This window comes from Pleurodeles waltl, chromosome 12 (assembly GCF_031143425.1).
Source record: "Pleurodeles waltl isolate 20211129_DDA chromosome 12, aPleWal1.hap1.20221129, whole genome shotgun sequence".
Taxonomy (NCBI): domain Eukaryota; kingdom Metazoa; phylum Chordata; class Amphibia; order Caudata; family Salamandridae; genus Pleurodeles; species Pleurodeles waltl.
The window spans coordinates 44,502,177-44,528,237 of NC_090451.1; the positions used below are offsets into that span (position 1 = coordinate 44,502,177).

The 26,061-nt window shown below is 45.2% G+C and overlaps 1 protein-coding gene across 2 annotated transcripts in view; it reads right to left on the minus strand.

Annotated features, from left to right (window-relative positions):
* The window catches only part of EPS15L1 (epidermal growth factor receptor pathway substrate 15 like 1), a 317,440-nt gene that overhangs the window by 273,148 nt on the left and 18,231 nt on the right, over window positions 1-26,061 (minus strand). For both annotated transcript variants that reach the window (XM_069216518.1, XM_069216519.1), the window contains exon 2: window positions 10,159-10,200. In XM_069216518.1, coding sequence (XP_069072619.1) covers window positions 10,159-10,200 — 42 coding nt within the window. The remainder of the gene's footprint in view (window positions 1-10,158; window positions 10,201-26,061) is intronic.

The following is a 26,061-nucleotide window of genomic DNA, read 5'->3' on the forward strand; positions in this document are numbered from 1 at the left end:
TTTAACTGACTGACTGCTAAGTTACGTACACAAGAACTTCCTGCAGGCTTCTGTCTCTTTGGATGAATTCAGATTTGCATCTTTCTTTCCTTGTAGGCATTTCTTTTGTTAACAATTAATATCTTTCACCTAAACTTGGCACTCAGCCTTGCTCCTCTGAGACTGTGGTTGTCAATATGTCATGACATCAGTAAACAAAACAATTATGTACATAGCTTGTTTGCTGCAGTGTTGTGCTTTCCAAAGATGTGCCCTTTCCAAACCCAGAAAGGCAAAACCTCAAGGCCAGATTTCTCTAAAGCGTTGGATGAAATGGAAGCCAGATGCAACAAAAAAAGGCAGAGAAATCACTCATACAAGATTAAGTGGGGTAAAGGACAAGGTTTTTCAGCAAGATCCCCTCAGCTGGAGATGATTCTCTTGCACATTCTGATCATACAACACAAAGCAGAAAGTAATGAAGCTGGAAGAAAACCCACACAAACCAGGAGTGACTTATGATGCAAATTCTCATGGTGAAGCAAGAACTAAGCTGTCGAGAGGGCGACCCCCTGATAGGCTCACACGGAGTCTCCCTCTCCTCTGAACTTAGCTTGCTGTTGACTTTCAGCTAATTTAATTTCTGGAACACCAGAACTACACTTACCAGGCTGCACAGGGCCCCAGGAGGTGGCCCTGTATTCTTTTACACCTGAGGCTGGTCAAGACGCTACAAAGCATGTCCTCCCTTCCCACCATGCAGGACACTGGGACTACAGTTACCAGGCTGCACAGGGCCCAAGGAGGCGGCCAGGTATTCTTTCACATCTGAGGCTGGTCAAGGCGCTACTAAGCGTGTCTTCTCTTTTCGCCGCGCGGGCAAAGCCCAGGCCAAGGGCAGGCCCATCTTGCGCCAGGAGGAGGCATGGCAGAGCCATCCCCCTTGGCGCCATCTTGGAATATGCCATCTGGTAAGAGACAATAACATTGCGAGTGGGGTTTTCGCTACATCTTCTATGCCACTTTTTACATATGTTTAAACACTCAGTGAGAGTCTTCAGCGAAACTGGATCACTGTGTGAGTCAGTGGATAAGGGGTGCATTTCGGCATACTGAGAGACTTTAGAAACTGGTGCCCGCCGCTGCCTGCCATTGTCTTGCTGTGCCCGAGCCAGGTGGATGGCAATTTTCACCCTGCCCTTCTTGATATATGAGCTATTGTCTTGAAACACAGACCCAAACCCTCGTTCCTTAGTTTGAGGCCCAAAACAACAGGCACCAACTGCTGGCATACCTCTATCATCAGCCGGCAGAAATATCGCAGTGTATCTTTGCGTGACCTGCATAGGGAACCATCATGTTCTGATTGGGACAAGTTATTTTGCCCGCAAAACTGTCAAATAAACGGGCCCTCTGAAACTGAATGTGACAAGAAAATTGGCCTGTTGGTGATTGTGCGTGCCACCATTTCTCAGGACAAGGGATGGCTGCAACAGGTCACACCTGGTTTTCTAGGTGCCTTCTGCTACTTATCCTGGGCAGAGGGCTGTAAAAGAACCGTGGGCTCTCTTTTCCTGAGACTGGAAACAAATTGTGGACTTTTTCTTTTTCTCATTCGAACCTCATTTGCAGATTTCCCTGATAAATAAGTACTTGCTTAATCGTCTCCTTACCCGTCTGAGAGAAGCTTGGTAAAACCGTGATCACTCGGTAGCGGGCATCCATGTAGGATTGCTTTTGTTAAGTTTTAGCACACTGTTTGATCATCTAACCCTTCAAGTAGCCCAGGGCTGGAAAGAATTTACCTCAAAGCACATCTCGGGGTCTCTTCCTAGAGTCTCTAGAGTTTGGTGGAAACTATCTGTAATTGTAGCATTGTCCTGATCGGAGAATGTGGAAAAGAAAGGCAGGAACTGGCACTTTAAGGTCACCACAGGGCACTGCAAAAGTTACTACTATTGAGGGGTTCTGGACTCGGGCAGTCTCCGTGGTTTCTGAAGAAATCGAGTTGACGGAGAGAAGGTTATCATTAACAAGGGAAAACCCATCCCCGCCTGAGCCCTGCGTTTTAAGTTCAGCGGAGGCTCGTATTATAGATCCAGTTATGGGCTCTCCACCTGTAGCGAGTACAGATAGGGGTATTTATGAAGGGAATCAGGGGCTTCTCTCCTACAACCAAGATGTGTTATTCGGGAGGACAATCCCGGGTGGTGAACAATCACATAAGTCCTAATGCTAGCCCTAGTTACAAGCGGAGGAAACGCAACCTAGGGACTGTAGGGGCTCAGACACAGTTTTTGTATACCCCCTCTTGGGAATCTAATGCAGACATAAACAGCAAACATGAACTAAACTAATCATTTATAGAGGAGGCTTAATTGAAGAACATGTTGCGCTAATAATGGCTCAGCTAAACAGTTTAGAGGCAGCACAGAAGGACAAGAACCCCAAAGATTGGATGGGGCATTTTAATACTAATACTAACCTCAGTATTGACATTAGTCCAGTTCTGACACAGTGTGCACCAGTAACTCCCAGTGAGGTACTACGGATCCCTCCGCTGCCCCGCATGCAGTTTTGACCCCCACTGTGCACTTGGATGTTTCACGCCTCACATACTCTTTCATAGTGACAGCCTCCTGTCACTAGGGCAAGTGAGGTAGTTCACCTGCCACCAGAATCAAACTCACATGTGGCTCACCTAGGGAATGAACCCTCATATAATAGTTCTAAAACCAGAAACGTTTGAGGCATTAAAGTACAAGGTGGCACATTGGTTCAAGGTAACTTAGAGCATTAATATGGAAGTTTACAATCAATCATCATGGTAAGGAGGGTAGGCTGACTGGGCCCCGACATCAAGAGGTGGTCTGGGGGTTGTGCTACTGTTAACCTTAACATCCATACCAGTGCTGCAAGCCTCCTTTCCACTCTGGGTCTAAATAATCTAGCAAGGTCAACCGGCATCCGGGCGTTTCCTCTGGGTTACTTCTATAGACCAGAGATTGCACGGCAGTCCCTGTGGATTATGGCATGAGGACAACTGACCCGAAGTGATCGCCCTACCACAAACTCACTGGCCTTTCCACCTTTGCCCCTGGTGTAGGAGGCTGGCCTGGCTTGTAGTGAGTACCAAAGGGGTACTTACACTTTGCACCAGGCCCAGTTATCCCTTATTAGTGTAGAAGAGGTGTTTCTAGCAGCTTAGGCTGATAGATAATGGTAGCTTAGCAGAGCAGCTTAGGCTGAACTAGGAGACGAGTGAAGCTCCTACAGTACCACTAGTGTCATATGCACAATATCATAAGAAAACACAATACACAGATATACTAAAAATAAAGGTTCTTTATTTTTATGACAATATGCCAAAGTATCTCAGTGAGTACCCTCAGTATGAGGATAGCAAATATACACAAGATATATGTACACAATACCAAAATATGCAGTAATAGCAATAGAAAACAGTGCAAGCAATGTATAGTCACAATAGAATGCAATGGGAGCACATAGGGATAGGGGCAACACAAACCATATACTCCAAAAGTGGAATGCGAACCACGAATGGACCCCAAACCTATGTGAGCTCGTAGAGGGTCGCTGGAACTGTAAGAAAACAGTGAGGGTTAGAAAAATAGCCCACCCCAAGACCCTGAAAAGTGGGTGCAAAGTGCACCTAAGTGCCCCAGAGAGCACAGAAGTCGTGATAGGGGAATTCTGCAAGAAAGACCAACACCAGCAATGCAACAACGATGGATTTCCTGACGAGAGTACCTGTGGAACAAGGGGACCAAGTCCAAGAGTCACAATCAAGTCGGGAGTGGGCAGATGCCCAGGAAATGCCAGCTGTGGGTGCAAAGAAGCTGCCACCGGATGGTAGAAGCTGTGGATTCTGCAAGAACGACAAGGGCTAGAAACTTCCCCTTTGGAGGATGGATGTCCCACGTCGTGAAGTGTCGTGCAGAGGTGTTTCCGTGCAGAAAGACCGCAAACAAGCCTTGCTAGCTGCAAGGGTCGCCGTTAGGGTTTTTGGATGCTGCTGTGGCCCAGGAGGGACCAGGATGTCGCCAATTGCGTGAGGAGACAGAGGGGGCGTCCAGCAAGACAAAGAGCCCACTCAGAAGCAAGCAGCACCCGCAGAAGTGCCGGAACAGGCACTACGAAGTGGAGTGAACCGGAGCTCACCTGAAGTCACAAAGGAAGGTCCCACGATGCCGGAGGACAACTCAGGAGGTCGTGCACTGCAGGTTAGAGTGCCGGGGACCCAGGCTTGGCTGTGCACAAAGGAAATCCTGGAAGAGTGCACAGGAGCCGGAGCAGCTGCAAAACACACGGTTCCCAGCAATGCAGTCTAGCGTGGGGAGGCAAGGACTTACCTCCACCAAACTTGGACTGAAGAGTCACTGGACTGTGGGAGTCACTTGGACAGAGTTGCTGAGTTCAAGGGACCTCGCTCGTCGTGCTGAGAGGAGACCCAGAGGACCGGTGAAGCAGTTCTTTGGTGCCTGCGGTTGCAGGGGGAAGATTCTGTCAACCCACGGGAGATTTCTTTGGAGCTTCTAGTGCAGAGAGGAGGCAGACTACCCCCACAGCATGCACCACCAGGAAAACAGTCGAGAAGGCGGCAGGATCAGCGTTACAAGGTCGCAGTAGTCGTCTTTACTACTTTGTTGCAGTTTTGCAGGCTTCCAGCGCGGTCAGCAGTCGATTCCTTGGCAGAAGGTGAAGAGAGAGATGCAGAGGAACTCTGATGAGCTCTTGCATTCGTTATCTAAAGAATTCCCCAAAGCAGAGACCCTAAATAGCCAGAAAAGTAGGTTTGGCTACTTAGGAGAGAGGATAGGCTAGCAACACCTGAAGGAGCCTATCAGAAGGAGTCTCTGACATCACCTGCTGGCCCTGGCCACTCAGAGCAGTCCAGTGTGCCAGCAGCACCTTTGTTTCCAAGATGGCAGAGGTCTGGAGCACACTGGAGGAGCTCTGGGCACCTCCCAGGGGAGGTGCAGGTCAGGGGAGTGGTCACTCTCCTTTCCTTTGTCCAGTTTCGCGCCAGAGCAGGGCTGGGGGATCCCTGAACCGGTGTAGACTGGCTTATGCAGAGATGGGCACCATCTGTGCCCATCGAAGCATTTCCAGAGGCTGGGGGAGGCTACTCCTCCCCAGCCCTGACACCTTTTTCCAAAGGGAGAGGGTGTAACACCCTCTCTCTGAGGAAGTCCTTTGTTCTGCCTTCCTGGGCCAAGCCTGGCTGGACCCCAGGAGGGCAGAAACCTGTCTGAGGGGTTGGCAGCAGCAGCAGCTGCAGTGAAACCCCGGGAAAGGTAGTTTGGCAGTACCCGGGTCTGTGCTAGAGACCCGTGGGATCATGGGATTGTCTCACCAATGCCAGGATGGCATTGGGGGGCAATTCCATGATCTTAGACATGTTACATGGCCATATTCGGAGTTACCATTGTGAAGCTATACATAGGTAGTGACCTATGTATAGTGCATGCGTGTAATGGTGTCCCCGCACTCACAAAGTCCGGGGAATTTGCCCTGAACAATGTGGGGGCACCTTGGCTAGTGCCAGGGTGCCCACACACTAAGTAACTTAGCACCCAACCTTTACCAGGTAAAGGTTAGACATATAGGTGATTTATAAGTTACTCAAGTGCAGTGGTAAATGGCTGTGAAATAACGTGGACGTTATTTCACTCAGGCTGCAGTGGCAGGCCAGTGTAAGAATTGTTAGAGCTCCGTATGGGTGGCACAAGAAATGCTGCAGCCCATAGGAATCTCCTGGAACCCCAATACCCTGGGTACCTCAGTACCATATACTAGGGAATTATAAGGGTGTTCCAGTATGCCAATGTAAATTGGTGAAATTGGTCACTAGCCTGTTAGTGACAATTTGGAAAGAAATGAGAGAGCATAACCACTGAGGTTCTGGTTATCAGAGCCTCAGTGAGACAGTTAGTCATCACACAGGTAACACATACAGGGCACACTTATGAGCACTGGGGCCCTTGCTGGCAGGGTCCCAGTGACACATTCAACTAAAACAACATATATACAGTGAAATATGGGGGTAACATGCCAGGCAAGATGGTACTTTCCTACACCTGGGAAACAGGTTTGCTCCGCTGAGCAATCTTGACTTGTGCGTCTGACTCACTACGCTGGAACCATCCCCACCACCAGCCACGCCAATAACACTAGCCCAATTGGCACCTGAGACTCCATCGGAAGACTCTACGACTTTGTTAGACCCCGTAGCCCAGTATTCCATACACCCCTATAACTAGGGAGAAGGGGCACGTAATTAAAAGGTTGAGCTGAAACATCGCAGAATTGCAACTGAAAATGCTCCTCCCAGATTGGCAATCCTTGATACGTGGTTATGATGTTATTAAGTTTCAGCAAACTTGGGCCACTAGCCCTATTATGTTTGATGGGTGCTTGTGTTTTAACATACCAGCTATTCCAACTTGCTCAGGTCGTGTCTCAAATGGGCTAACCACCTGGGTAAATCTTTCTTTAGGAGGACACGCTAAAGCAATAGATACCACGAGAAGTAATTACCAGGCTGTTCTTTATAAGGGGGATCCTATGGTGTATTGTGTCAGTTTTAACAATAATGATTGATAAATAGCACAAACAGTGGGTTCCCTGAATTGTTAGGTTTTATTGATTCACTTGCGGGAACAGAAACAGTTGAGGGGCGGCCACATTATGTGTGTATAGCAGGGGATTTTAACGCAAAATTAGTGAGCTCCATTCGAAGTAATCGTCATGGTTGGATGGGGGTCTGATCAGAGAGGTAAGGAGATTGAGGTATTTCTAGCATCCCTGGATCTATACAATGAACTTGAGGTGGCGAGGTGGGTGATATTGGCTTGCCAAGGCGCAGAAATTGTTCATTCATCATTGATTACATTTTTGTATCAGCTAACTTATGTGATCGGTTGTTGTCAGGGTCCATTGTTTGTATGGAATTTGGTGACCATAATCCCATAGAAACTGATCTGATTGTGATTCTAAGAGTGGAACCCAGAATTCAACCTGAACTTAGTAACCTGCAGGCACCAACGAACAGCCTAAGAGTTTGCTGGAAACTTTCAAATCCCATACAAATTTTGGCTGCAATAATCCAGAGGAATCTAAGTAACTTTTTTGGGCTGCCTATCTGATGACGGCATTATTGGGAAAGGGAATATAGTAAGCTTATTTGAGGCTTTCTGTTCAAGCATTAAAAAACATCTTTCTCAACCGATAAAGTTACCACATGCCGCTCAATAAGCTCTTTGATGGTTTAATCATGAGTAAGGCCCTTTCGGCTTGTCCAAGGGATCCAATCATGGTGATTAGTTTGCAGAAAAAGTACAAAACTGTCAAAAAAAAAAAAAAGAGGAGGTGATCATCCAGCATGGCGCATTTAGCAATCACCAAGAACAGTAAACCCTTCTGGAACTCAGTCTCAGCTATGAGGTCAACCAACAAAATGGGGATGTCAATTAGTTGTCACATAAGCAGTGAGGCATGGAAGGCACATTTTCACGAATTTACTCGGCAGGGAATCAGGCTGTATGTGCTAGTGAGATAGCTGATCTAAATTCCACTGTGACTGTGACCTTAAAATGATGTATCAGCCGCAAAACAGCAAAGTGCAGTGGGAAAGGCACCCAAACCGGATGGCATACCCATCGATCTGATAAAATGTAATATTGACCTAAGGGCACTCTTGCTGACTAATGTTTACAACAGCTTAAAATTCGCACCCCTGCCAGATTCTTGGGCATTATCTACCATTGTACTGATCTTTAAAAAGGGAGATTGATCCTCACCCAGTTATCGTCCAATCGCTCTCGTAGGTATTCCAGTCAAAATCCTTGGGAAGGTGTAATATAACAGTATTATTGAGTGGGTGGAGGATAGTGAAATTCTGAATGCATGTCAATACCTTCTGGTAAACACACAGGAGCACAGGAGCAGTGTCTGAATCTCAGCTTGGTTTTAGACAAATACACTGTGGCAAAGCATACCCCAATGTATTTAGCATATATGGATCTTACCATGGCGTCTGACTGTGTGAACCTGGCAAAGCTATAGCAAATATTATTCGAGATGCGGATGGAGGCGCCACTCATTCATCCATTGGCATCTATCAATGTTAACACAAGGGCTAGAGTAAGGTTTGGTCATAATGGTGAACTCTCCAAGGAACTCCAAACTGAGTGTGGGGTGAGACAGGGCTGCGTACTCGCCCCCGTTGTTCATCTTGTATATTAACAAACTTGGTACACACTGGCACCCCACGCCCAGTCTTGTTATGTGCAGATGATGCCGTTTTATTGGCTCATATGCCAAGAGCCCTGCGATTGCTGGTCCATCGATTTGTGGAATTTATGGGCACCCTTGACTTGTTCACCAACTTTTCTAAATATTTTGTTATGGCCTGTGGCGCTAAGAATATTCCTTTTTCCCGTATATCAGTAGGAACAAGACGTCTACTATAGCCATAGAACCTGCCGTAGCGGGCTCTACCGGCTATTAAAGGCCCGCTCCCCGCGTTAAACAAGGGAGAGGGACTTTAATAGCCGGTAGAGCCCGCTGCGGCGGGTTCTAAGGCTATTAGAACATTCTGCCACTCAGGGCAGACTGTTCTATTAAAAAAAAAAATGTTCACGGAGCCAGAGGGGATTAAAATCCCCTCGGGCTCCGTGAGGCTTTGTTCACAGCTGTTGCTGTGAACAAAGCGAGCATTGGAATGTTGGTGCTGCGGGCTTTTACCGGCCAGTAAAAGCACGCAGCACTCCACTGTTTTCAATGGAGCCCCCAGCATTCCAATGTTCTAATTAATGTTAACACTTTCTCTTATTTGGGGGTGATCTTCAGTTCCGCTGGCTCATGGACACCTGATCGAAGGATTGAGTTATCGAGGGCTGTAAGTTCACTTTTTAGTTTGTCGTCCCCACCAGGGGGGTCAAGTGTTTGATCCCATCTTACAAATGTATTCTTCAACATGTGTTCCGGTTGCTGCATATGGGGCGGGGTTTGTGACATTAGAGAGCCTTCAGCTATACAACTGGAGGAAAATTGCTTCTGTCAACAGCTTCTATCTGCCCCCCTTTCTGCTTCACATTTTATTTGCCATAATGAGTTAGGGCTAGGCTATCTAGATAACCGGATCCAAATTTGCCCCCCATTACTACGGCTTTCCATTTGGAAAAATGAGAAGCACTGCTAACCACAAATATAATCAAATACTGCTTAACATGTGATAAAGGTCTTAGTAGCCATGTTTGGCATTTACTAAAAAAACTCTCAGTGTTATTGGCTTATCACAGGCATTTACTAACGTTAAAACGTGCTGCAATGTGCAGGAAGCAAGTTCAAAATCTATTGCTAACTTATGTTCAAGAAAAAATGTTAAATACAGAAATCTCAAAGTTATATATTGCAAGCTACTTGTTAGTGAATCCTGAAATTACCCTCAGTAACTACTTATGTAGTGGAAAAGGGAGGTGGGAATGTTCTTTAATGTTTCACTTCTTGACTGATATGATAAAATACTTATTATGTTTTCCACTGGGCTTTTAGAGCAACTTAAATTCACTTGCATGTCCTTGTGATAACACCTCTAGACAGACTATGCTACATTTTCTGTGGTTGCTACCAGAAATATGCAAAGATGTTTCTAATCCCCTTTATTAAGTCTAGAAATATGACACACTGCACCCAATCACTACTCTTTTTAAAACAGCTTCATGACGGTGAAACTTGTCTTTATGTGAGCTCTTTTTTACGGGCAGCTGTACGCTCCAGAAGTTCAATGCACACTGATTAAGCTGCTATTCTTTTGGCTATTTTTAAGTACATACCGAATAATGCATCACAGCACTGTCATTGGAAGCACGGAGCACTTTAAGTAGGTTTTTATGTATTTTGTGAACTTTTTTTTTTTTTTACACTGTAATTGTATATTACGATTGTGATATTCAAGGAATCACTGAGGCTGTATTGGGGATGTTTTATGTATATATTTATACCTTGTACTTTTATGTTTGCATGGCAGCCGAATAAAGTTTGTTTGACTTGACTACTTCCGAAATTAAAAGCACTATTATCCTGAACGTGCATGTACAGCTTGGGGAGCAGCAGTGCTATGTAAAATAGAAATGGATAATAGAGACTTCCCACCTGCTTGTAGAAGGTTTCATATACTGGATTCCCACTGGAAAGCTGCACAAAAAAAACATAGCAGAGATTCAAAAAAATGAATGAATCAGCTTTTCGTATTATCTAATACCCTCCTGAATGAAAGCTGTTTCCTGCCCTCCACACATTATTACAAATGATTGAAGGAATTCAATGCACTGTGGTTTGCTGTTAACACAATGTGACACTTTAATTCAGTAAAATGATCTTCAAAATAACATTTCAGTGGCATACAGAGCACATCCTTCCGATAGGGCGCATATACATATTTATTTTTCATTCGTTATACATCAGGATCCAGTCCCATAAAGGAATTTTTTTTTTATAGAAATAACCTTTGAAACCTCTATAGTCACATCTCTAAACTTCATTAGCATTATCACAAAAGCAATACCAGACTTCACAATATACATTCCATTCAAAATAATCCAAATAATAAACAGAAACTCTAAATTTAAATTTAAAAAACATCTCACAGCTGCATGAATTAAATCTCCATGAATCATTACAGGTATTAAAAGTAAAGTCATTTCTATCAACATAGAAGCATATTTTCTAAAGACTGGACACAAATAATTTTTCATTGACATTTAAAAAAGACAGCATAATATCAAATGTATAACAGCATGTTTAATTTATAGACAACAACTACAAAGCCCTTGTTCCTCTGACATACTGATTCGAAGACCTTGTGCCCTCCACATTAAATTCACTCCTAATCGTATTGCCAAAATCTCCTTTGGCATATTTCAATCTAGAAGGGAGCCCATATATGGAAAAGTTTTATATGCCTCCCAAATAACTGGAGCTCATCTTCTTGGGCACTTTGAGACTCAACATTAATCATCTTTTTCACCTTAGTTTTAGTGAGAATCAACGCCATTTGCAAATAAGGAGCCAAGGAATAAAGGCTCGAAAGAGTGCCTGCCAACATAACTGGGAAAACTTTCTTTCCCCCCCTTCAAAATATTAAAGGAGTGGAAAAATCTTAGGCACAGTGCTATGACAAACAAAGCTTCCAATCAATATGTGTAACTCCAATGTTAAAGCCTGTATCATGGGATTAGGTGGTAGGTGAATTTTTTTTTCAAATTATAGCTTTCCACTTTTATGAATCATCAAGGGCTAGCTAATAGTTCTGCTCCATGTAAGCCTACGGGATAATCTTTCCTTCCAAAGATCTAATTAGAGAAGTGGAGGAATAACTACGATATTTTATGGAATCGTCTAAGGGGTAGAACTGCATTTTTCAGTTTCGATAAAAGTTTAGCTGAGAACTGTGAATCCCATCAAAAATATTCTATTTCTTGTCCTTAACCATATTCTCCTCACACTCTCCATCGGAAGCTTTTGTGCATATGTTTAGAACAAGATTTGAGGAGACTTGTTTGCATGGTGGGCGTAACCCACTTGGATTGAAAAGGGTAGACATGTTGATTCAAATATTTTATTTTTCGTAATTGATTAGGAAAAACGTGATTACAATTTAGAATTTTATTGGATTCAATTGCAGTCAAATCACTTTATTCAAATTATCGCTGCTTGTAGATTGTGCATGATTAAATCATAAACACTACTTTAATTGTTCTCTAACTGCCCCATCTTAGAATCCACTAGAAAGGAGTAACTAATGCTTTTGTTTAACGATTAATTTGAATCAATTGGAAGAAGAACTTATCTTTCAGTGAAGATATTCGCACTTTGTGGTTAGATAAGTGAAAGATCGCCTGCTTAGTCAAGTTCAGCAATTTTACTTGCATTTGTCTTGACAGAATACCTTTATGCCAAAATGGTTTCGTTTAAAAGTTACGTTTTATTATTTAGTATATTCAGTAGTGCCTTTATGCGAAAATGGTTTTGTTTAAATGTCACGTTTTAGTATTTATTCAATGTTTTAACTCCTTTATAATCCTGTTGGAAAGTTTACTATTTTTTGGACTGTGATTAATGGTGAATGTGTTGGATTTGTTTACGTATACTGCTGATGTTTTTCACTATGTAGAACAAGAAAACACGTTTGACCGACTTACAGTTGATTAGATCATTTGCAAAATCAAATGATTAAAAAAATTAATATTGGATTCAAAATCATTATAAGCAAAATCTACCCTTTTATTCCTGTTTACTGCGATTGAAATGAGTGCCCTCACTATGCAAGTTAATCAGCTGTAATAGCCTGCTATCTGGAGTTTCACTGCACGCTTGCTGCACCCTAGACCAGTGCTTCCCGGACTTTTTAGAACCACAGTCCCATTTTTAGAACAAACTTCTGCGACCCATGTACCTTTAATGGACAAAAGCCGGGAGTTTTTTATGCAACTAAAGCATTGTGTGCTAGCACACTGTCATTTACAGATGGCACATTTTTCATTGAAATGGGCACTAAATTTGCATATACTTATAGTGATAAACGTATATCAAACACACACACACACGATAATGTGTGGCAATCGGGGTTCAGTTAACATTTATCATTTGTGTATCACCAAGTAGTGTTTTGATTTGTTTTCATCGTATTAAAATCTTTGGTTCCAACACACTTCAGAAATACAAAAAGATGTGCTTAATTTTTGGTTTCCTAACTGCTAAATGTGTTAAGTTAATTTTCAGGCATTTACCTTTTTTGTGTGATACAAAAAATGACACCCTACAGTCTTTACTTTCACACTACATGTACCCCAGAAAGACGGTCACATAATTCACTTTACTTTTCTTTCTCTGACAGGAAAGCGAGAGGAGTTTGTAAACACAAAATCCTCAGTAAAAAAAGATAAGCAGCAATTTATCAGAAAATAAGATAAATACAGAATTTGGAGGTATCTTAAATTATTGCTCAGACTTTCCTCACCCACCAAAAATTGGCTCACGACCCAATTCAGTTTGGGAAATGCTGCCCTAGACAAAGTATTTACCTTTGTTTGCAGGGTCACCTGTTCAAGGCTACACCCCATGTGGTGTCAATCTCTGGAACTGTGTCAACTTTTGTCCCCCATGCACTGCTGCTTCCTGTTTGGTGTTCTAGTCCAACAGGCATTACACCATGGTATGGCCGGAGTGATGCAGCAGTTGGCGAGGAGCAGTGCTGTGCAGAGGCCTTGCACTGGTTACGGTAGTGCACAAAAACAGTGAAGCAGCTCCTGGGCTGCGGCTGGAATGCATGCATTTGGCATAGAAGCCAGATCCTGACTTGGACATGGCACTCCAGGCAGTAAGATCCTTATTTCCTCTCGGTCTCCCCATTATTGCTGTTTCTCACCTTCGAGGATTATAGGGTGAGCGGCAGTTGTGCCTTTTGTATGTTGATATGCTTGGCCCGGGGTGAGTAGTGTTTTCTGTTCCATTCCACCTCTGATGGGTTGAAGGACAAGTCCGTCCAAGGGACCTGTTTCTGCTCCTAACTGGCTGAAGCCTGGATTTGCACCTACTCTGTCTCACCATGCTCAGAAATTATTTTGCCAAATTGTACGTGTGAGCTTGACAACTCTGCAGGAAAATGTCCTTATCTTCTGGTGGCTATTTTCACTATTGACACTTTACTATAAAAGCTGGGGTTCAAGAACTCTTTTACCACTGCTTATGTGGTTGTCCACCACCACCTTTCATTAGAAGGCGGCATGTGGGAATTGAAGTTACACCTTTCACTGTTTCGTGTTGTGTGTGACACTAATTGGTGTTCTGTTATTTTCACCATATTTGTCTTACTTGTACTTTAATCTCACTTTTCTCTTTTTGTGTCATTTTCTCACGTATTTGTTTTACCAATGTATTAATTCTCGTACCATAGTTTGTGCAAATGTGCTAAAGTAAACCTAATCAATATATGACAAATTCCCTCCCATGCCACCTTCACACAAACATACCCACCACCCAGGCCCCTTCCAGATCCTCCTCCAGCCTAGTAGTCTAAGCCCACAAGAGAGCACCAGTCCCTCACCATGCTCCAGAGATCCATTTACGGTATTCATCCCTACTACCTGCCTCAATCGGTTGCCATGTACATGACATCATGAGTCCTCCGCTCCCAGGCTCAGTTAAAAGGTCTCTTTTGGATTGGAATTTTCAGTGCTTTGTTACACCCCAATGGCTTAATTTAATCTGGATACTAACTCATTTGCATCTCTGCATCCATCATTTTACTTCTTTGCTATAAACAGTACGGTAATTCGTTTATGACTTCCTGCTTTATAAGCACGCTGGAGATATAGCGAGGGAAAACCACTAGTGACTCCTTCGATTATATCCCCACAGTGAACGTTCAACCACCCCACTAGATATACACAATTTCCAATCATCTCCCAGGGGCCACTGTTGTACAGTGCTCCACTGCATGCCAGATAGGTTTGGTATAGAACATACCAATAACGAACATTAGGCAATATCACTAGTGCAGAAAACTTTACACGTAGCAGGGTAGATGTATGAAACAAACCTTTACAGTTACAAGTGTTTGCATCTTCCACCAGTGTCCCCCAAGGGAGCCAATTGATCAAGAGTTTGATTTGTTCTTTTGACCTTCAGATGGCTCAGGTACCACAAATACGCTTCCTTGCCTTGTGCACGATCTGGAATAGAAGTTCACCTGCCAAAGATTCAATGACTGATGTACCGACTCTTATCCTGGGAGCACGTGATTACTCCAGCTGAGGACCTCTGTGCAGCTCCTGGGACCACAACATAGTCACTCCGCAAGCCCACAAACCTCCTGAATTTTAGCTGTCAGGGCTCAAATCTTAGTTATTTGCCATCAGCCTTTCAAACAAGCCCCCCCACACCCAACATCAGAACTGTATTAACCATAAAGAGAAACTTCTGTGCACACAAAGAAATGCATCTTCTATTTTTAAATCATACATTAAGAATGTGTGCGTAATGGCAACCATGCTGCGGAAAGTCAGCTTTAGGGTACTTTCAGAGTACACGCAGCGGAAAGTCTAGGAAACACCCCGCCAAGCTACCTATCCAAGGAGGGAATCGACAAGGAGTTTATCCCTCCTCATCCGTCTACTCTCTGTCCATTGCACAGATCACACTGCAGAGTTATGAATACAGGCGCCGTAGGTCTCCAATCCGCCCTTGACAAACGCAGCTTTGTATATTTAGGGGGGCCATCACCGCATTAACATCTTGCTATGTCAAGTGCAGAGATGTCAAACTCTCTGGGACCTAACACATTATTTACATTACAAAGCACTACAGGGAGCCCTACTTTGATGATTAATTGTAATGTCAGAGTTTTCATGGATGAGGGAACTGTTTTCATTAAGTGAGCTGCGAAACTGCATCCTTTGTCACTGTGTTCATCACTGAACTTCAGAGAAACGTTTTTCATGAGATGACACAGGGGTCAGACATAAAATACAGAACGAAGAATATGGCACTGCTGCCTTTCATCCTACCTCTGGGTCTTGCCCACACCGCTGCAGCAGTATTCCCTGGGAAACTTTAAACACCACATGTTTTCTCAATATTGTCACTAAAGGACGGGTTTGTGCCCCAGATTTAAGTACATAACATTCGTATTCATTCCTTTACTCTTTTAATTGGAGTATGGCTAATATTAGATTTTAACATTTACATAGTGTCTGATTCATATCTTTGCTCACTTTGACTTGTCAGTGACAAGAGATAACTTTTAAAATAATAAGCGCTGTAACAAGTCCCGTAGAGCATGGCTAAAGGCCATCTGGTCACTCAGACCTGAGACAAGAACCACACATGATAGACCGATGCTGCCATGGAGACAGCTACCTGCCCCTCCCAGGAGTCGGCGCCTTTATTTCAATATACTAATTGATGGCTCGGTTCGCATCCTGCAACCAGGGTTATTAAGGCTGAGAAAAGGCACTACGATTGCTGCGACATGACAAGTGTTCGAAGGGAATTGATGGGCTCCAGAGTGGTACTGCAGATCCCCCATTAGCTGGAGCCCTGAAGTGAAACAATAAGACAGGTTGGCGACTAATGGCAAAGCATGGCTTAGACTGTGGATTGCTAATGGATTTGTGTACAATTAGAGTAATGAGAAGCTGCAAAAGCTGAAATACTATACAGCGTAACAACAGGGAATTCATATTCCCTAATACTTTATCTGGATGTGAGAACTACGAGACGCCGTTGATTCGTTGCGTGGGGATCGAAGACGTTAAACAGAAAGAACTAATCTTAAATTCTTGGCTGATATTGTAACATTAGGGTATAGGACTGGTTTCTGGTCTGCCTATGTTGACCATTTGCACTGCCTCTTGGTGCTGAGGTTTGTCGATGTTATGCATTCCTGTACTGGTGGATGCGGAGTACCTTAAAGACTCCATCCCTTATCAGAGCATCTTGGGATATGCTTGAGTGATGCATACCGTTTGGATGTAATGTTATCCGGCACAGTGCACCTTGGCTCAGCTACAATGGATTTTTAGTCTGTGTGCATGTTCAATGTCAAAATCCAGGAGGTGGGGGATATGCATCTTCGATGTGCCATTAGGAATATAAAGTATCTATCTGCCTGCTTATTTTGTGTTAAGGTGTCCGGTGCTTGAAAGCAGAATTGCATGCTACCTTGATGATGGCTAAGGGTGGCGTTCTTTGAGTCTTTTGGGTGGTCGGTGTAGCATGCCTCTAGCTAGAGTGTATTTTCCAACAATGTCTAGTTAGTCAACTCTCTACAATGGGTCGACAACTGACCTGTATGTGGCCCGACTGATGAATGTGACTGCCTTTCTGTGCGGAGTGTGGAGGTCGGTTTGGTGCTTCGATTGGTTGTGGGTTTAGCATGTGTCTGACTTATATGCTTGTGAGCCTTGTGCTTACAATGTCTGTGTCAGCGATGAAGCTCCAAGTTTTCAGTTTTTTGCTACAGGCTCCTGGTTCTGATATGGTGTGGATTAGGTCAAACATCAAACTCCAGAGGGCTGCTACCTGGACCAAGACCGGACTTAATCTTATCAATTTTATATAGCATTGTCTTTCAGGGAGCTTGATCTTAATATTCTTCCAGGAGATATTGCTTGAGGAACTCAAGCCCCTTTCCTGCGGAAAGCTCGAAGGGCTGTGCATTAAGGGCCGAGTGTCACCCTGCTGATAAAGCTAGTGAAACAGGTAAAGGTTCTGGCTGACAATCGGAACACGTTGCTAACTTCGAGTTGCATGAGTACTGCACTTTGACTAATTTTGGAATGATGTAACCAAGAACAAAACGGCTGTGACTTCTTGATGGAGTGAGCGGTGAGCTAAGATGTGCTTAAATGTCTGAGTGGACGAATTACGTTCGCACAACCATGCAGATCTGTTGTGTCACTGATTGGGCACTTGGGTCACAGCCATGACATTACACACAAAACCATCCTCAAACCCTCCTTTTCCCACCCTCCTTATCTCGAATTTCTCTAAGGTTCTCGGTAGCTACCATCTTCAAGTCCTCTGCACACAAACTATTCTTCAAGCCTCCTGCCCTACCTTCTGTACCCCAAAACACCCACACAGCCTTGATCGCTACTTTTCAAAGTTTCAGACATTCTGTGTCCTCGCGACACGCCAACTTTTAACGAGCATTTCTCAAACACTGTAGAGGCAAAAAAAATGTCAGATAGTAGGTAATGTATGCGACAGGCAAGGAGCAGGAATAGCGTTAATTAACTGTAGAAGAGTATCGGAATCTAAGATGTACGATTTATTCATGTAAAGCATTTATCTATCCTTATCTGATCAACCTCAGATCAAGGAACCTCTGAATTGTTGGATCACAAGGACATAATCTTGTGAAATGAAGGTATATGAGATATTGAGGCGTGCATTAAAACAGAGCTGTATCAACAGTTTAATAAGCAACATGACACACTGGGATCACATCTGCTTCTCCCATCAGCATCATCTTCAGGAGAAGTGCAGATTTTCCCCGTATGAAGGTAGTCCCCAGATGCTTCAAAAAGCCACAATGCCAATTACACAAATGGCAAAAATGACCCAAATCTTCTTGGTGCCCGTCAGTGTTCTAGAGGCAGATGGCATGCACGCGTCCTCTTTCCATCAACAGTCTCTCTCTATGGCACGCTGTGGCATGTGCCCTGCTCTGGGTGGCCGGTGGGGGACCAAGGGATTCTCATTGATGCTGAAACTATCTTGTTCCAAAAGCAGATTTTTCTACACTAAACTCTTGCGCTGGGCTCTTTCCTTCCTCACCTTCCATACCCAGTCCAGTTACTCTGGGAGCGGTGAACTCTCATGCAGGAGCAAACAAAACGTATCTGAGCCTTTCAACTTCCGTCTGCAAAAGTGAGGGCTTGCGTTCAGGCAGTGGGACATATCCCACCAGCCTTGGACTCCCTCCACTTCATCAACAAGTAATGTTCAAGGCTCATTATAGAGCCTTGAAGCGTTCAGTTGACTTGTGCCACAATTTTTAAGCCCTCCGCTGCAACCGTACACTCCGTCAAGCTCGCCTCTGTACTGCACTTATAATAATATCAAGTTTTCAATGAATGTACCTTTCCTGGTTTAGGCTGCAATCCTCTGCAATCCTCTCTCCCTTATGGAGAGAGGGAGAGAGAGAGAAAACACACCGGTCTTTCGGTCACAAACCCAGTCAGTTCTAGGTAACTTAAATAACAAAATGACTTCATCCTTCTAGCACCCCCTATGAAAAGGACACTTGTGGACTCTCAGCTTTTGAGGAATAAACCAATTATCTGTAGCATGTGAGGCTTGTGTCCCACATATGCTCGCCACTCTAGCCTTGCCGCCACCAGTTGGACCATGCCACCGGGGTCGTGGTTTCAAACTGGGAAAGGGAAATAAAATGCAGCTGAAGCCGAGAAATTGGTGTTTTGGGAGGGAAAAACAAGACTTTTAACCAAAGTGCACTTCCTGACCGCTGCCCATGTCTTCGCAAAACGTAGGTGAAACAAGGAGGAGAGCAGATCATGAGCCGCCATCTTCCCACACCTACGCTTACTAACTTTTAACTGTTGCTCACTCTCGAAATCCCTTTCAAACGCTAACAACACTGTCCAATCGGTTTCCGGGTAAGTCAAAATCCCTATCATCAATATTCTCCAAGAAGAACCTGTCATACAGTACTCGGCGTGTTTATGTTGTTCACAGAAATGTAAACACAGATGCTGCATATTTATACTTCGAAATTGCTGAGAACAAATAAATGCAAAGAAAAAAAAGTATCTATAATTTAGCAGAACTTGGTGAGCAGGTGCGAGACAAGTGTGATCATATGGAGGGTGATAAACTCCTGCGTCTGTCTCACCCAGGAGTGGAGGGCTTTTGTTTGCACACAAACAAGGATGGCTTCCCTCGTGGCTCTGGGGCCGACGCTGACACACACTAGAGTCAACTGTGGACCAGCCTGACTCATTCTGCTGACTCCTTCCTCTGTGCATGTCCGTCGGCTCTGATCAGTCTTCAGCCTCGCTCTTGCTCTGCTTTTCACTGCCTGTCCCTCTCAGATCTTTCTTGATTTAGTGCATGCTGGTCGATAAAGGGGTAAACTGAAGCGGGAGGTAGACAGGAGAACAACAACTCTTCCTCTCCCCTCATCACAAAAAGTTCAGAAGGGGATGAAAGACATATTGGCGCTACACAAAGCGGAGATGAATAAGTAACGTACACCTCTAGGATGGAAGCCTGAACTTGCAGTCTCTAACCTTTCCACGACCACCGTCTCATGGTGCTTCTTAGCGAGGTGCTTCTGTACAGCTTTATTTAGGGGCTTGAATGACCCAAGTACATCAACCCCCCCCCCCCCCCCCCCCCTTCGCTCAGCAGGTGGCTCTCAGCCAAGACCTTTTGAGCTATGGACCCTAAAGCGCCAAGACTCAGGGGACCCAAAGCCCACATGCATCTTTAAAGGCCGCATTCTTAAAGTAACTTCCAGCAGAGACCTGAGGGGCTCGCAGGGGGTGCCTGTCCTTGAGCTTAAGATCGGTCCCTCCCAGTCCGTAGATCCAGGGGTCTCGGGCCTTAGTTCCAGCCTCCTACCTTAACCAAGGTGTTCAATTTACTTTTGTGCTGAAAACAGGACGCCATGCAAGCTCCACACTAGGAGGGGGAACACTACGCAGAAAAGATTTTTATTGTAGCAGCACTTTGGGTGTCCCTGTGCCGGGAGCAGGCTGCATTGGGATCCTAACCCCTCCAGGCCCCGGAAGCAGGCGCACTCATTTGTCTCGGTGTCACTGCACTGGCTGCACCTTTGCTTTGAGCCATGAACTGACTAGGGCTCACCTGACCGGGGCTAGTTCGCCTTTAGGTAGGGTGGCCGTTTTTTTTTAAAGACTGTCCCGGCGTCCCGACACTTTCTCCTAGAATAAAAAATGTCCCGGATTTTAAGGGAGGGTCTGGTGAACCTGCACGTTAATCACGGAGTTGTGCAGGCCCGCAGCTGAACGGACCCTCTGAGAAACCCGGGACAGAAGTTCACTGGTTGAACTCTCCTCTGTGCTGCCTCGCCCCATTCAAGCAGCACAGCAGGATTTAATGAGGTGTGAATCACGGCGGCAGGCCCGTGTGGCAAGGCCGGGCCCAGCAGCTGAATTCAGGCGCTCCTCATAGAAAGGGAAGGAGTTCGAGAAGGAAAAATTATATATATATATATATATATATATATATATATATATATATATATAGTTTGTGCCCGAAGCCCTTCCCGTGCCCCTAAAGGTAGGGCGACTATATATATATATTAGTCGCCCTACCTTTAGGGGCACGGGAAGGGCTTCGGGCACAAACTCTGCTCCAAACAATGACCTCTTTTACCCTAGACCAGAGAGAAATCTCTGTAAAGATGGTGTAGCCTTTGCTCAAAGATCGATGCCTCTCCCGCGTCTGCCCTCACTCGGAGGTGTATTTATGGGCAGTGGGCAGTATCCGAGCATGAAAAGGGGGCAGCGTGGCTACTGCTCATCTCTCCAACTCCCACCCTTGCCCACGCGGCAGCATTTGACACGTCTGACCCCATCTCTGCCTTGTACGTTACCACTTTTTCGCCTGTTTTAGTCCTAACTATAATAGCAATGTACACACCCACCTATCACCCCTTTTTCTCATTCTCACTTCTAGGCGCTGCGCTCCAAGATAACAAAGAGCACCTCTCTGGTCACTCGCGCAGACCACCACAACACTTCCCGTATGGGGTCACGGCGAATGCAACACTGTGCCACCCACACAGTGCCACACACCACGCTGTCGGAAAGGGCGTTTCCGTGCCCCTCGCAGGTGTATAAAAGACCCTTAAAAAAATGAAAACAAACAATCCCAAACACGAGGCACCATCCAGGCTTCAGCTAAAACCGGATTACAGAGACTGGGATGCCACGGGTGGGAGCATATACTGAGGCGAGATCTAGACTCCGAGACTGCACCATATTTACAATGCCAGGCAGACGGAGATCGGGTCATGTGCCCACGATCACACGCTTGTTCGGTCGAGTGCCGAGACTGGAGTGAGAACACCAACAAGGTACACACGCTCACAGCTCAGCAGCTGCAGCATGTGAATCTGGCCATCCTGGACAAAGGCCTCCAAGTATGTTAAAGTCCGGGATCATGAAACGTGAAGGTGCTCGCCGAGGCGCGGGCCCCGCACGTCTTCCCCCGAGGCAGAAACTGGCTCAGCGCCTCCAGCTGGGTGCGGACGTGAAACTGGGATGTGGCCGAGCAACTCCCAGGCCTGTCAGCAGCAGCTCGTGCAGAAGAGGAGGGAAGACTCCACTCTTCCGGGTCCGCGTGAGACCACCGACCACTGCTGTGCGCCCTCACACGGAAGGTGACACGTCGGCAGGCATCTTCGTCAAGGTGTCTAAGCCGGTGACACACATGTAGCTTGTCGTGCCCCTGGAGACACTGTGTGCGCAGCCACGTGGGGAGGTGGCAGATCCTACAAGGACCTTGCTAGGCCCACAGGCCCTTCCCGTCCCTGGCTGTCTTGGAAGGAAGAGGAGATACCGGGGTGACAAGTCCTCGCCCCACAACTTCCATCCTCCTGCACCACCACTGGTGGCTCTGAGACACCAGCAGTGGAACCTCATACCCTGGCTGCTGTAGCCTGGCGCAGAGGCTGGGCAAACTCAACGGTGCCCACTGAAGCCCTCGCTGGTCAGCACCGGAGCGGGGACCTCCATCCAACTCAGGGAGTCTCTGCTGAGAATGACCATAAAGGCCTACCTTGCCAAGGACTCCATCCATCGCACGGTCACTGAAAGCCTACGGGGGATACTAGTCCAGTGTAGATCCCAATTTGGCCTTTGAGTGCCCGTTCTGAGGGCAGTAGGGGCAACCACTGGAGGCATATCTCCCACGAACACACGGCGTTTTCTATGGGCACATCCATGGGCACAGCTGCCAGGCTCCACCTGCGTTCCTGGAGGCCCCTGGGAGGTAGGCTTCTGAACTCTGCTGCGTGGAGGGATATCTCTCAACCAGTAACATAGAAGGAGCACCCCAGAACCATGGGGCAAGAAAGGGGCACCTCTGAACGCACACACTACAGACGGGGGCCCTGAAACTTGGGGCAGACGATCTTCACTTCTCAGAGCCTACAGACACCTTCTGAACACTGATGTAGGCGGGATCTCTGCGACAGGCAGCCGGAAGGCACACCGCTGCTTCCTGCAGGGGACAGAGCAACGAGCAGGCACAGAAGGGGCATCTCTGAACACTGCGACAGCAAAGAAACTGCTGAGAACCATAGCACAGGAAGAATCCTCCTAGCCCGTGGCCTGCAGCCTCTGACCTTTGTTACAGACGAGGGCATCTACGACGTCTCTGACGTACGAGGGGGGTTCTGGACTCCATGAGTACAATCACGATTCAACATAAATACTAGAGTACAAAAATAATACAAAAAAAAAAGGGGACCACTTAAAGAGGATGTCTGTCAGCTGCTCTCCTGACCCTGACATCACAACAGGAAACACCTTTTTAACCCATAACATTTGAGAACTGTAGTGCTTTCTTCGAATATAGGAGACTCACTGTGTGCGTATATATATATATATATATATATGTATATATATGTATATATATATATACATATATATATATATATATGTATATAAATATAAATATAAAAATATCCCTACGTGCACTTATACGCTGCTTGCAGAAAGATCCAATGAAGTGGGCTCGGATCCGGGGCACTGAGGGTCCTTGGTGAACTGTAGAATTATACATGCATTTTTGTCTTCAATTGTGACTGTAATTCCAACCAACCTGGAACCTCTGCTGGAGGTATCAGCACAAGAGTTTTATATTACTTCCCCCTTTCTTCCCAGCAGTGATCATTCTCAGCACCGAATGTCTCCTTTCCGTTCTATCGGTCATTTGTGCAGTTTCAGGAAATCCATGCAAACAAAAAGAGGAACCCACCTGCTCTTCCCTGTTGGGTTTCAGCTCAGAACCGCCACAAGCGTGGCTCGTTTCAAAAGATGGAGTCAACTACACAGAACGACTAACCACAACCCAAAGTGTCCCCGGGATTGATATGAGGCCTCCATGCGGATCCGTCAATCCCAGGGGTCTACCCAGAGCTGCCCCTCAACAGTCCAGAATCTCAAGCAAAGAGCTGAAAGGAGCCGACGTTCTGCCGCCCAGGACGCGGGACGGTATTTCCCACGCTGAGCAGAACTCCACGGTACCAAGCCTTCTTCCCCTGCCTCTTATCACTCAGCTATGCTTTCCACTCCACACACTGATGCTCTACTAGTTGTGGAAATAGAGGTATCAAAAGTCCTCAAAACTGCTAAGTCTAAGGAAACTCCAGTTTATAGGGTTTTTCATATACGCTGGTGCCTTTACGAGAACTGATGTATAGCCCAGGCAGAGTGCCTTGAAGATACTCTGCTTGCAAACTGAGAGCCAGTGTGAGATTGAAGTGAGTAGAAGTAAGTACCTGCAGCTAACCTGGTTGCAGCATTCTGTACACGCTCGAGTTTGGAAGATAAATAACCCTCTGCACCTAAGAATAAGGAACTGCAATAGTGTAGTGGGCAGGATCCTTGACAAAAGGAAGCACACTGCTGTTAATCGACTGATTTGGGAAGCAAAGGAAAACCAAATGTCAAAAGTCCTCCCAAGATTTAGAGCAGATGACGCCGGGATCGCAAGGGAGCTCAGATCCCGGTTGAGTTCCCAGGGGGAAGATTTGCTGAAGGAGGACTAACTCTCTTTTATCCCAAATTAAAAACGGAAGAGTGGGATGTCATCCAATCTGCAACAGCACGTCCACAATCCCTAAACCAAATCTGTAAAGAATAAGGGTCCAGGTCAAGTCTTAGCCCCACCTGTGTGTCACTGACGTGAGCCTATGGGGTAAAATCCAAACAATGGAATAAAAAGGAGCACAATAGATATTATAAAAGGGTGGTTCTAGGGGATGACCTTTGAGGTACCACACAAGGTAGTGATCTATAAGGAGATTGATAGGGAGCCATGAACACTGCCTGGGATCTATAAGGCAGGAACGATGATATATGTTTAGTACATTTCCTGAAATGCCCCTGCTGTCAGCGGTTCCAGCAAAAATTCGTGTGAGAATGCAGAACAGAGGTCAGGAAAGTTTCATAGCGCCTACGTCACTAGTTATACAATTGTTGTTGTCAATAGTCATACAATTGTCGTTGACTGCTGAGGTCAGAACTGTTTCTGTACTGAAGGAGTCACTGAACCCAGAATGATTAGGGCTGAGTATATTGTGAGCTTCTATATAGGCAGAAAATTGCTGACAAAGCTTTCAAGCATTTTACTGGTAGTCAGAGAAGTATAGTTGGCCGTAATTGAGGGATCGGCAGTGGGTTTCTTTAATAAAGAAAGGATCAAGGCAGATTTAAAGATAGAAGGGACTTGACCTGAAATTAAAGAGAGGTTACAAAGCTTAGTTACTAGTGTTACGTGGACTGAAATGAGCTCTTTCGCTGTTGTTATAGTACGAGGAGTCAACTGGAACCCAGAAGAAATGTTTTCCATTTCTGCGAGTTTCAAAATTGCTAAGAATCCCAGAGATATAATTGGTATAATGAATGGGGGAGACAGCAGAACGGCCTTTTATTGCATGCAAGGAATCAAAGTTTAGACACATTTTTAGCTGAAAGAAATTGGCAGGATATTACATACCTAAGAAGAGGGAGTATCCAACACGTTACTCACAAGATTTCTACAAACTGAAAAGATGTATTCATTTGGATTTTTGCTGTTTAGATGCATGTTAAAAAAAACATGATTGCCTGGGATTTACAAATTAATTTCTGAGATCTTTTAAACCCAGAAAGACAGGCGAGATAATCTATGGAGGCAATGTTGTCATTACATCGGATCAATCTGAGTTGTTTACAACTGTTTTGCATCGCATAGGGCCTTTTTGAACCAGGATTCAGCAGGCAAATCTCATAGCCTAAAAAAGTGTTTAAAGCAACAGTGTCATCTAGCGAGGAGGATTTCCATTGAGTCAAATTGTACAGCGCAGGAGTCGGGGTATTTTAACCCTTAAATTGTAATCTGACTTTATTTCTATCTAGAACCCCAGAAACCGGGCCCAAAACACATCAGCTGCTAAATTGTCTTCAGCGCTTTCATGCTGTGCTTGCTCTCATCAACGCGAGACAGCAACACAACCATTTCTTAGGTTACTCTGGTTTTCTCCCGTTTGCATTTTTGACTGTTTTCTTTATGGGATCAGAGAGGAAAGACTTATATACTGTGTTGCACAAAGAAAACAAGAACATACAGCCATTCATGCCACTAATGCACAGAGATGATTTAATTTACACCATCTACTGTTTAAGAAGCATACTGCACTTCTATCTGTACCTTTTCATGGCGCAAAGAAGAGGAGTGTCAACATTACTTGAGGACAGCGAAATAGACAAATACATACAATCATTGGATAAT